Source organism: Malus domestica, chromosome 10, assembly GCF_042453785.1.
Source record: "Malus domestica chromosome 10, GDT2T_hap1".
Classification (NCBI taxonomy): Eukaryota; Viridiplantae; Streptophyta; class Magnoliopsida; order Rosales; family Rosaceae; genus Malus; species Malus domestica.
Genome location: NC_091670.1, coordinates 3,438,338 through 3,452,081, shown reverse-complemented (window position 1 = coordinate 3,452,081; position 13,744 = coordinate 3,438,338). Strand labels below are relative to the sequence as shown.

The 13,744-nt window shown below is 34.8% G+C and overlaps 1 protein-coding gene across 1 annotated transcript; it reads left to right on the top strand.

Moving 5' to 3' along the window:
* Positions 1-498, top strand: LOC103423377 (uncharacterized). The gene has a single exon (XM_008361446.2). It carries the CDS (start codon positions 1-3, stop codon positions 496-498), a length of 498 nt encoding a protein of 165 aa, XP_008359668.1.
* Positions 499-13,744: the final 13,246 nt, after the last annotated feature.

The following is a 13,744-nucleotide window of genomic DNA, read 5'->3' as shown; positions in this document are numbered from 1 at the left end:
ATGGCTCCACCTGTACTACCAAGCCCTTTTTTGCTGAAAGCAGATATCAACAACAAGTATTTGCGCTATCAACTTGATGCAGAAAGCGACCTTAATGAGATTGTCCAGTTTTCCGAGGACAATGAAAACAGCAGGTTCATAAAGTTCACCACCGAGAAGCCAAACAATGAGGACTACGCTGACAAGAATTACGTGCATATCAAATGCTCCTACAATGGTAACTACTTGAGAAGGGTGGACCAAAACAGGCTGTTGGTCCTGGCCGCAGCTGCTGACCGAAATGAAACCAAAGACAATTGGGCTTGCACATTGTTCAAGGTCGAGCCTGTCGGACCACCTGACAGCAACAACCTAATCACGCGCTGCCGATTACGTCACTTGCAAAGTGATCTCATAACCAGGCCATTCATTGAAAACAGATTCGAATTACGCCTCAACCAAAAACAACCTGATGCTGGAGGGGTGGATATCTACTCAGTCTCCCAAGTCAGATGTTGATGATCAGTATGCATGATGTTTGTGGGTAACGTCTCTGGAAACCCTCACGAGACTTCACTCGTCCCATTTGGGTCACCTATGGGTTTAAAAGGCTTGTTGCATGTGCGAATGCAATCGTGTTCCCCGCGAAAGTGGCATTGGTTTTCATCACTACTTTTTTCCTTGTTTTTAGTTCTTGAATTTCGCTGTAATCCGTGTGTTTATAGCAATAATAATAAACTCATGTCTTATCTTTGTGTTTGGATAAGTCATCTGCAAGTGTATGATTCACTAGCTTTTAGTGTAATCCGTGTGTTTGTTGCAATAATAATAAGGATTGGTAATTCAGTTGTCTAACTAATCTGCATGTTCAAAACCCAACTCAATTAGAATTTTCTGCTTTGTTTGAAAGTGGGGAGCTTAATGGATAGCAATGAAGTACCCGAGATATCTTTTTTATATATCTAAACCATAAATTTGGAATTAGGGATTGTTAGATATAACCAAACACAAAGTTTGAAAAATTCAAATTTCACTTAATCATTTTTTCAGAGGGACTCAAAGTTCGCGAGGGGAATTGACAACGGAGCTCGCAAGGGGAGAGTATTTGTTTTTGGCAGCAAACGGTAAAAACGGCGGTGAAAACCTCGGGAAAATTGTCCTTTTAAGTGTCGTTTTTTGCAGCGAAGAGCAGGTATCCGTTGTCTTTATAAATTCCTCCTTCCTGCATTTCTTCTCGGGTACAAAGAAAAAATCAATCCGATCAGCTATTTTAACAAATCTTGCGTCACACCAATGAGATCAGCCATGTTCGTATCAATGAAAGAAATGGGAAACTGATTGAGGAAATTAATATTAATTAAAGACCATAACTTGAGATAGCTTGTGCTTAATTTCTTAGAAATAGGATAGTAGGTTTGAACTGAGCATCACATTCAAAGCAAGCAAATTAAAGGAAAAAAATAAATAAATAAAGAGAGAGATCGTCCCAATCCCAGCTACACTATACAACATGGCTCAACCTGTACTACCAAACCCCTTTGTTCTGAAAGCCAATACTAAGATATTTGAAAGTGGTTTTAGTAGTTATTGAAGCCACAAATGTATTTGTAGTAGAATATTTAAACCAAAAGTTAAAAAATAAATGAAAAAATTGTAATGAGGTCCAAAACATTTCTCAAACGATGTTTCACCCTCAAGAATTATCAACATAAAGTTTTACATTAGTCTTCAGAAGCAACTTATCCAGATGTAGGTCTTATCAAACCAAGACAATTACATGATACAAAACTTTTAATTGCTAAAAAAGACTCGACGCTCAGTTTAAACGCACATAACAGATGTTGAAGGAACATGCGCACCCATCAATGTGTTTGATTTTGTCACTATAGTCTTGTATACAAGTTTGAAAGTCTTATTTTATGATATAAAAAGTCTTTATTTATCTTACATTAGTTTTGGATTTTATTTTATTTTTTAAAATTTTGAAATGGGAATTACGTCTACAAGTTGCAGAATTGGCAGAAGAGTTATACAAAGAAATCAACCCGAACAGCTAATTTAACAAATATTGCGCCATGTTCATATGAATGAAAGAGATGGGAAGCTGATTTGTCGAAATTAATATTAATTAAAGACCATAACTTGAGCTAGCTTGTGCTTAATTTCTTATAAATAGGATAGCAGGTTTATCATGAAATGATATTGAGAAGGCATTTGAGATTGCAGATAAGGTGGAGCTCGAGTATAGTTTTAGGATAAATTTCGGGTAGTTTGATTAGCACAGAGACCTCTTGCCATTGTCAGAAATGGAGCTGCTATAGTAATTCATTGATTCAATTATTTTTTTCTTTGATTTGGTCTTAGAAAAAAAAGAGGTCCGCAATGAATTTGAATGTAATTTTTCCTACACAACCTCCATTAAAAAGTAAACCTTGTTTTTACAATTGTACTCTTGCCTTGCAATCAATATATTTCAGTTTAGTTTGCTAAGTCTCGATCAGTGACAATTAGGGGTGGGTTCAAAAAACCGAAAACCGAAAAAAACCGAAAACCAAACCGAACCGAAACCGAAAAAACCGAACCGAACAAAAAAACCGAACCGAATTGAAAAAACCGAACCGAACCGAATTCTTTTGGTTCGGTTCAGTTTTAGTGATCTAGAAACCGAACCAAACCGAACCGAACCGAACCGAATTAATTAAATTAAATTTTTTATTTAATTATTTGTTTTGGGTATTATTTTCTAAACCCAATTTGTAAGTTAAAATGTGCTAACCCAATGTGTTGCCAAACTTTAAGCTCAAAATATTAAAAAAAGGCCTATAAAAACTCTAAACCCTAACCTATTATTTCTCCCCCATATAAGGTTCCGGAACCAAACCTCTTCCCGAAGTACCTACATCCATCTCCATAGCACTGTCTACTTCTACGCCAGCTTTCTTTTCCAAATCTACTCTCATATAACATGTAACATAATCCATAAACATTTATTTCGGGTAGATTACTTGGGTAATTTGTGATGGAAAAGAATCCAACACACACTAAATAAATCCACCCACGTATTACCTTTACTAATCAAGTTGTCAACATGCAGTTACAAGCAAACAACACTGATCTTTGAACAACATCATACAATTTAACTTTTCTAAGTCATTTGTACGATTTTTGTGTGATTTTTGTGTTGTGAGGTTGTTAGTTTGGACTTTGAAAGACTTGATTGATGATTTTAGTTCAACTTTAAATGTTTATTTTCATTGTCTTTGATTCTAGTTAGAATGTTTATGTTATGATTGTGTTGGATATGTTAAAATTTAAAATTTCAATGTTTTTCATTCTTTGAAAAAAAATAAAAACAAAAAACCAAAACCGAACCGAAACCGAACCGGAAAAAACCGAACCGAAAAAAACAGAAAAAAAATTGAACCGAACCGAAATTTTGGTTTGGTTTCGGTTTTGGCAAAAAACCGAACCGATTTAAACCGAACCCACCCCTAGTGACAATCACACCAGGAATACAATCATCATTCATTAGAGTCTTCAATCTTGTCAATGCGCATGTGTAATTGTCTTCCTTCTCATGGTCAATGAAAGCAAATGCAACCGACAATGTAATATTAGTTGAAGTTACCCTTACAATCTCCAGGAGTGGAAAACGATGCCTATTAGTCTTGTACGTGCAATCCATGATAAGTACATGTGCGAAACAATGTAAGATATCGACATTAATTGGTTGAGTCCAAAACAAGTCACTAACAACATTATCAATACCAATACTTTGATGATGCTCAATATAGTTGTACTCAGCCAACTTACATAACAACTGTTGCATTTCTGATTTCCCTGCGTTTTCTTTTGTCCGATGATAGTGTCTTGCATTGTATATTGTCCTCATCGTTGTTACATTAAGTGGATCTTTTGTCTTTATGGTGTTCAAAATAACTTTGGGTCTCACTAAACTTGTAGACATGTCAACTAAAAGTTCATTTTGCTCTTTAGTTAATCGTCCGACAAAAGAATGCCCTTCAAGATACTGTGAATAAGTATGGTTATGCACCCCACACTCAACCTCCAATTTCCATTCATCTCCTTCTCCAACGTTGACTCCTTTCAACATAAATGGACATCCGTATTTTTTAATACCAGTATTCCTGGGTTCTTTCTTCTTCTTATTATTTGCATCAGAATTTTGGTCATTAATATCAGACTTCCTCAATATGGATCGATACTCGCCATGTCTCTCACAAGCAAATGTTATTCGAGCTCTCTTCCTCATTCGGTCAACCCTTCCCGCATCAGACCTCTTAATGACAATAACCATATTATTCTTTTTTCCTTGTGCGCGAGTCCAATCAAGGAAATCATTTTTACTTTTGAACACCTGTACATACAAGATCATTGACATTTGCCACTAACAAAATGTTTGTAGACATGCTAAGATTCCAACCCATATGTTAGTCCCTATTATGAACCTAATGCACTATGTTGCATAAAAGAATGCAAGAGTTTCCATGAAATTCACAGATGCACATTCAATATACTAAAAATAGTTACCTCGTCTGTTTTAAATGCGTTTGTGTAATCAACGACGCTCGTTGTTGCAACCTCACTGTCCCCTATAGAGGTATTGCCTTGTATGCTATCCTATTTAAATACACCAAAAAATATTATCAAATCCTCATTTATTTACTAAGAATCATACACCTCAATTATTTGTTAAGAACCATACAACTCAATATCAATAGGCAGAGTGGTACATGCCAACAAACCTGCGATGCATTTTCTGGTCTAACCTCCAAAATATTTTGTCGCTTTCCATTGTTCATTTCAAGGGATATAACCAAACCTTCTCTAGGAGGACCACTGGCTGGATTTGTAACCTGCAAAGAAGAAAATGAATAACCAACGGAAGAAAAAAAAAAAAGCAATATGAAATTAACCAAACCACCGATGAAACATAGTCTTACCTCATGTGAAGGTTCTAAAACATTGATTTGGGGTGTATTTAGATATTTTTATTTTATTTTTTTAAAACCTAATAAGGTCAAAATTGTCATTGCATAGTGGGGTAAATAAGTCATTTAATATTAAATTTTAATGTGGGGTGCATTCAACATTTTGTGGGGTGCTAATAAAAAAAGCCATAATTTATGTTAAAACCAAATCTTAATTAATTATTTGAAAATAAAGTCTAGAAGAGGTTGGTTTTATAACCTAAAATATTAAAAACGAATTTAACTGAAAACAATTAAATAAATTGGGAGAGTAAAGAAAACCAAAGAAAATAGTTTTTGAAAATAAATTTAAGCACTAGGGTTTCACCGTTACCTTAACAATCCTACGTAGTTCTTCCAATTACTTATGAATTACACATGCATATTTTGAAGGTTTGGTTTTCCTAAAGTATGCCCTACTTGGAACCTCCAACATTGAACGTATATCTAACATGCAACCTGTCTGTGGTGTCCAGATCGAATGTGAACATGCAAGACTCATTAAGTTTTATGAAATCCTTTTGAACAACCATATAACCCTTAAGACGTGTCGTCCATCCTAAGAAGTTACACATATTAACCACAAGAAGCCAGCACCAATTCCAGGGACAGCCCACCACCAAAATTGCATCAAATTACTTTTTTAAATATCCTAATGGTGGCCAATCATCAAGACAATTATATAGTTTAAAGCACAGTGATTAATAATTCAAAACTTGCATGCATAATATATATCATAAGCAAATTGAAAAGAAACTACATATTCTCACTAAGGCTCGTGGCCTCGCCCTAGCAAACGAAACTAGTTACTAACAACCATAATACAAAATATTATTAAGAACATGGATAGAAAACACCTTGAAAATAAACTTGAATCCTCCAAAGTACTATGTGTGTTCTCCTCTTATTCTCTCCTCCTCTTTTACCCTAATGGCTAAACATCTTATTTATACTAATACAAAATAAAACCCTAAAAGGTCTTAGAATAAAACTAGGAAACATAATAAAATAATAAAACAGAAAATAAAAGGTTTCCTATTTGAACTAGAATTCGGAGTTATCAGACAATCAGACTTTTGACCAAACAAATCAACTTCAATTTCATCCCAAAAGGTCTCTTTTGAAAGCTGGAGACGTCCCATACAAATCATCAGAAGGAATCTTCTTCCAAACATAACATCTTGACCTTCAAAATACCCAAAACGTCCAGAAACGTCAATATGGGAAAGTTGCGTGCTGGGCCTTAATTTCATCGCCACGGTCAAACAGCTTGATAGTAAAATCTGGAATTATGATACAATCAGCTTGAAAGACTCACGAACATTCTCTAATTGGAATCACTCCAAAATTCATCTGTTTGGTTACTTTTTTCTCCCGAGGATGTAGAATATCCTACATTAGAAATATATAACAAAGTATAAAAATTCTTCCAAAATAACCAACAAATTAATACTAAGATTAGGGTAAAATATATGGTAAAATATTGACTCATCACTTTGCCATAGAGGCAGGGTAAGTTAGAGATGTGGGTATTTGGTGACATCACGTGTCGATCCTAGACGTATGTCGGGATCGGGGCATGACACCGATAATATGCTTAACGCTACTGTAGCTAAGTATTGTTACAATAATGGTTTGGATCCACTATAAATTGGGAAAGTAAAGAAAACCAAAGAAAATAGTTTTGAAAATAAATTTAAGCACTAGGGTTTCACCATCACCTTAACAATCCTACGTAGTTCTTCCAATTACTTATGAATTACAAATGCATATTTTGATGGTTAGGTTTTCCTAATGTATGCCTTACTTGGAACCTCCAACATAGAACCTATATCTAACATGCAACCTGTCTGTGGTGTCCAGATCAAAAGTTAACATGCAAGACTCATAAAGTTTTGTGAAATCCTTTTGAAAAACCATATAACCCTTAAGACATGTCATCCATCCTAAGAAGTTACACATATTAACCACAAGAAGCCAGCACCAATTCTAGGGACAGCCCTCCGCCAAAATTGCATCAAATTACTTTTCTAAATATCCTAATGGCGGCCAATCATCAACACAATTAGATAGTTTAAAGCACGATGATTAATAATTCAAAACTTGCATGCATAATATCATAAGCAGATTGAAAAGAAACTACGTATTCTTGCTAAGGGTCATGGCCTCGATCTAGCAAACGAAACTAGTTACTATCAACTATAAAACAAAATATTATTAAGAACATGGATAGAAAACACCTTGAAAATAAACTTGAATCCTCCAAAGTATTGTGTGCATTCTCCTCCTATTCTCTCCTCCCCTTTTCCCCTAATGGCTAAATATCTTATTTATACTAATACAAAATAAAACCCTAAAAGGTCTTACAATAAAACTATGAAACATAATAAAATAATAAAACAGAAAATAAAAGGTTTCCTATTTGAACTAGAATTCGGAGATCTCAGAAAATCAGACTTCTGACCAACCAAATCAACTCCGATTTGGTCCCAAAATGTCTCTTTTGAAAGATGGAGACGTCCCATACAAATCCTCAGAAGAAATCTTCCTCAAAATATTACATCTTGACTTTCAAAATACGCAAAATGTCCCGAAATGTCAATCTGAGAAAGCTGCGCGCAGGGCCTTAATTTCATTGCCACGGTCAAACGACTTGGTAGAAAAATTTGGAATTTTGATATAATCATCTCGAAGACTCACAAACATCCTCCAATTGGAATCACTCCAAAAATCATCCGTTTGGTTACTTTTTTCTCCAGATGAAGTCGAATGTCCTATATTAGAAATATATAACAAAGTATCAAAATTCTACCAAAATAACTAATAAATTAATACTAAGATTAGGGTAAAATATATGGTAAATATTGACTCATCACTTTGCCATATTCCGGAGGTGGGGTAAGTTAGAGATATGAGTATTTGATGAGATCACATGTCGATCCTGGACGTATATCGGGATTGTGTGGTAACGCCGACAATACATATAAGGCTACTGTAGCTAACTATTGTTACAATAATGGTTTGGATCCACTATTACTTGTTTTACTAAAGAGGTGGTTGAACAAATTCTTAGCATTCCAATTAGTTTTGATGCTTTGACTGCCAAGTGTATCTGAAGTGGAATAAATGATGGTAATTTTTCAGTTAAATCTGCTTATTTTTGGGCCATTAGGCCTTGTGCTTTTCCGGCGATGGAATCTTATTTGGAAACTTCATATTCCTCCAAAGTTAAGAGTTTCTTATGGCTGCTCTATCTTGATAAGATCATTCAATAAGAATAAATTGGAGCTACAGTCAGCTCAATGTGTATTTCTTGGTTTTGCTCATGGATATAAAGGAGTTATTTGTTATGATATCAAGACTAGAAAGTTCATTCTGTCAGGGCATGTACTACATGATGAAGATGTATATCCGTTTAAACAAGTTTTGCCATCTAAGGATTCTACAGCTACATATAGGTGTTCTCAGACACCTGTTTTGATTCAGTTACAAGTTCCAAGTGCAAGAGTCCTGCCTCATACATAAATACAGCATGATTCACAAGCAGCTAGTTCTATACATATATCAGCAAATGATACTGGTTCACATCACAGTATTCCTGCAAATTGTGAAAGTATAAATGTGGTTGGTTAATTGAATATTTCTAGTTCGGACAATACACAGGTGATTCAACCTAGTGATCAAGATACAAATTCGACTGAAACCAATCTTCTATATGCATCTCCAAGCTCTTCACATCATCACTCTCTTACACATCATCACTCTGGTACACAATCCTTGTTGCTTGTCCACTCTGAGTCACAACTTGAGGTAATCCTTCCTGATTTATCTCTATTTGATCTCATTTTACATACTACACCATTGACTCACTCAATGGTCCCTAGATTGAAGAGTGGAACAATTGAGGGACAAAATTATGCTGCTTTAGTAGCACAATGTCCTGAGCTTTGTTGTCTCCAAATCACTGATGAAGAACCTTTCACGGGTGGCTATTCCTTTCTTTCTGAGATCACTGATGCTTCAGAACCTAAGACATTTCGGAAAGCTCCTACTATTTCACAGTGGCAAAAGGCAATGCAGGAGAAATATGATTCACTTCGAGCACAAGGAACTTGGCTATTGGTTCCTGCACCTGAAGACAGAACAATTGTAGGAAACAAATGGGAATACAAAGTGAAGAAAAACTTTGATGGCAGTGTCTCCAGGTATAAAGCAAGGCTTGTAGCTCAAGGGTTCTCCCAAGAACATGGTATTGACTACTTGGACACATTTAGTCCTGTTGTCGGACATACTACTATAAGGATTATTCTTTCTTTAGCTGCAATGAATCATTGGCCTCTTCGCCAATTAGATATCAAGAACGCTTTTCTACACGGAGATTTACAAAAAGAAGTTTATATGCAGCAACCACAAGGATTTATTGATACATCATATGGCTTGAAACAGGCTCCACGAGTGTGGAATTCAAAGTTTACAAGTTATTTGACAGTTATGGAGTTTCATGCATCAACTTCTGATACAAGTTTGTTTGTCAAGAAGGATGACTCTGATATCATTATCTTATTACTTTATGTTCATGATATCATCTTAACTGGTTCTAATCCTTTGAAGATCCAAAAAGTGATTCAATAATTATCTGAGGTATTCGAGTTAAAGGATATGGGACAACTTACATATTTTTTGGGTTTACAAGTTCAATATAAAGCAAATGGCAGTGTTTTTGTTAATCAGTCTAAGTATATCAAAGATCTCGTCCATAAAGCAGGTATGGAATCATGTAAACCAGCAACCACTCCTTGTAAACCTCATCATCAAATGTTACACTCTGAGGGACAATTATTGACAGATCCAACCTTACATAAGTATTGTGGGATCTTTACAATATATGACCTTTACTAGGCCTGATATTGCCTTTGCTGTAAACACAGTATGTCAGTTGATGTCCTCACCAACTGATGTTCATTTTGGCGTTGTTAAATGAATCATTCGTTATCTTCAAGAAACCATGAACATTGGTATTGCTTTTTCTGCAAACACAGTTTCAAAGCTTACTGCATTTTCTGATTCTTATTGGGCTACAGACTTGAATACTCGTCGGTCTATCACTGGTTATGTCGTGTACTTGGGTAGTAATCCAATTTCTTGGCAATCGAAGAAACAAAACTCGATATCCAGGAGTTCTACTGAGGCTGAATATAAAGCCTTAGCACATACTGCCGTAGATATAGCTTGGATTCGAAATATATTGAAGGATTTGAGTGTATTTTTGGATGCTCCACCAACGATTCACTGTGACAATATGTCTGCTATTGCCTTAAGTGCTTGATGTGAAAATTACTTGACACACCAATTAAACCCTCTTTTTGACAATTGTATTATAGATGTAAGTAGGGTATCGTTCTAGGCCGGGGATTAGGAGGGATTGCTAATCTATTCTAAATTAATTTAAAAATATTAAACAAGACTCAAGGACACAAAACTAGGCTAAAAACTCTAATAACTCGAAACACACTTAGAATGACTCAAAATAATGAAAACAATCAAATTAGACACTAGAAACTGAAATGGACGGAAATTGAATTAAATGACTAACAACAATGAAAATTAACTAAATAATATAATTTAATAATGGGGGGGTTTGGTTTTGACGAGAAGTAAATTAAACTTAAATAAATTACAGAGTTGACAAAAGCATGAAATTAAGGTGAAAGGATAGGTGACGGACTAGCTAGAGGGTTCTTCTCCACACATGACACATATGCAACCTAAATTGATTTTCAGTTGTTCTTTCAATAAATTGTGAATGACAATGTTCCAAGTTAATTAGGTCCGCTTAAATTAACTCTTAGATTTCCCTAGATTCATTGGATTGAATGGAATACGCATTACAACCAAATTATTCCTCATCAAAGTCCCTAACTATGGAATACGCATGATAGAGACATTCAACAAAGATCATTAAGTTCAACGGAAATCATAAACATTGACTAGGCATTCATAACTATGGAATACGCATGTTAATCCAGCCTAGAATTCACTTAACACGATTGTGGATAACAACCTTCACTACTTGTGAATATAAGTTCATAACGATTAGGTGAAATTCACTTATATTCTAGCATCAAATTCATGCATGTAAATTAAGTATGCATTCTTAATCGACATACAAAAATAAGTTATCAATCAAGCAGTTAAGCAAATTAAATCACAACTCAGAAATCACAACTGAAGGTAATCAATTCATATTACAAATATATTCATGGCTTTGAATTAACCTCTAGCCAAAATAAATTTAGTTACACATTATTATCAAATTAAACCAAAAGTAAAACATGGGTTTGAGAAGATAAAACCAAGAAAAGAAGATCTGCCTAGCTCCTGACTTCCCTGCACCTGCTGCTGTGCTCTGCTGCGCTGCTCCCGCCTTCTCTCTCTCTGTTTTCGCACTCTAACCTCTCTCCCCTCCTGACCTCTCCTTTATTTTTTGCTTTTTTTTTCAAGGCTGCAAGGGCAACCTTTTCTTTCCGCTGGCAGCTTTGCTGCTTTCCTCTCTTCGTTCCGCGTCCCTCTGACTTATCTCCCCCCTCCTCTCTCTTCCGCTCTGCCTCTTATCTTTATTTTCTTATTCTTCCTTTCTTCTTCGCACTGCTGTTCACTTCCTCTTATTCTTATTCTTTATGCCGTGTTTTTCTTTCTGCCCTCCCCACTCTCTCTGTTGGTAAAGGCAGCTTTTTATTCCTTTTTCTTTTCCCACCGACGCTCTCCCTCCTTTTATTCTTTATTTTCTCCTTCTTTGCCGTTCCTTTCTTCTTCTACAAAACATGAATCATGATGATGTTTCAAACATCATCATGACTTACCATTATTATTATTTTTATTAATTTTATTTAAAAGATGATCTACACAGACAGTTTTGACGAATTTATTACATAAAATTTCATTTGTTCTATTTTTATTTTCTTTGCATAACAAATCCTATAAACACAAAAATAACGTAAATAGCTCAAAAATATAAGGAACTAACTAAGAAAAGACGAGTGAATTCGAAGTAAAAATATATATAAATATGATCCGATCAGTGCTAATATGGTGTTTCATTCAAGAATTAAACACCTTAATACATACTACCATTTTGTACGAGAACGGGTGCATGAAGGCGATTTGGAGGTGTTGTATATCCCAACTGAGGAGCAAACTGCCGATGTTCTTACCAAAGGTCTTCACAGTCCTTCATTTGTCTAACATTTTTACAATCTCAAGCTAGAAAATCCCAGTTGAGATTGCGGGGGGATGTTGAAGATATATAGTGATTGACACATCATCATAAGTGCCATATCAGCTATTGGAGTTAGTTAGTTTGTTAAGAATTAGTTACACAGGTGGCTTAGCTGATAAGCTACATGGGCAGACTATATAAGAAGGAATCAGGGTTCTTTTGTGATGATCTTTTGTTCTTATGAAATAACAAAGCTTTCACTCATTTCTTTCTCTATTTCTCTCTCTATTCCTTTCGATCTTTCTCTCTGTATTTCTTCAATATTGCTTGCATACATTCATCTGTTAGTTCTTAGATGAATGTTATCAATAACTATGTACAAGTTACAAAGTCTTATTTTATATGCTATAAAAAGTCTCTATTTATTTTATATGAGTTTTGAATTTTATTTATTTATTTTATAATGGGAATTATATGTACAAGTTCAGAATTGGCAGAAGAGTTATACAAAGAAAAATCAATCCGATCGCTATTTTAACAAATCTTGCGTCACACCAATGAGATCAGCCATGTTCGTATCAATGAAAGATATGGGAAACTGATTGAGGAAATTAATATTAATTAAAGTCCATAACTTGAGATAGCTTGTGCTTAATTTCTTAGAAATAGGATAGTAGGTTTGAACTGAGCATCACATTCAAAGCAAGCAAATTAAAGGGAAAAAAAAAACAAAAAAGAGAGAGAGATCATCCCAATCCCAGCTACACTATACAATATGGCTCCACCTGTACTACCAAACCCCTTTGTTCTGAAAGCCGATACTAAGATATTTGAAAGTGGTTTTACTAGTTATTAAAGCCACAAATTTATTCATAGTAGAATATTTAAACCAAAAGTTAAAAACTAAATGAAAAAATTGTAATGAGGCCCAACACGTTTCTCAAACGATGTTTCACCCTCAAGAAATATCAACATAAAGTTTTACATTAGTCTTCAGAAGCATCTCATCTAGATGTAGGTCTTATCAAACCAAGACAATTACATGATACAAAACTTTTAATTGCTAAAAAGACTCCACGGTCAGTTTAAACACACAGAACAGATGTTGATGGAAAATGCGCACCCATCAATGTGTTTGATCTTGTCACTATTGTCTTGTATACAAGTTAGAAAGTCTTATTTTATGATATAAAAAGTCTTTATTTATCTTATATTAGTTTTGGATTTTAATTTTTTTTTAATTTTGTACTGGGAATTAGGTCTACAAGTTGTAGAATTGGCAGATGAGTTGTACAAAGAAATCAACCCGAACGGCTAATTTAACAAATATTGCGCCACATCAATGAGATCAGCCATGTTCATATCAATGAAAGAGATGGGAAACTGATTTGTCGAAATTAATATTAATTAAAGACCATAACTTGAGCTAGCTTGTGCTTAATTTCTTATAAATAGGATAGCAGGTTTAAACTAAGCATCACATTCACAGCAAGCAAATTAGATCATCAACAGAGAATAAAAAAGAGAGAGCATCCCAATCCCAACTACACTATACGAT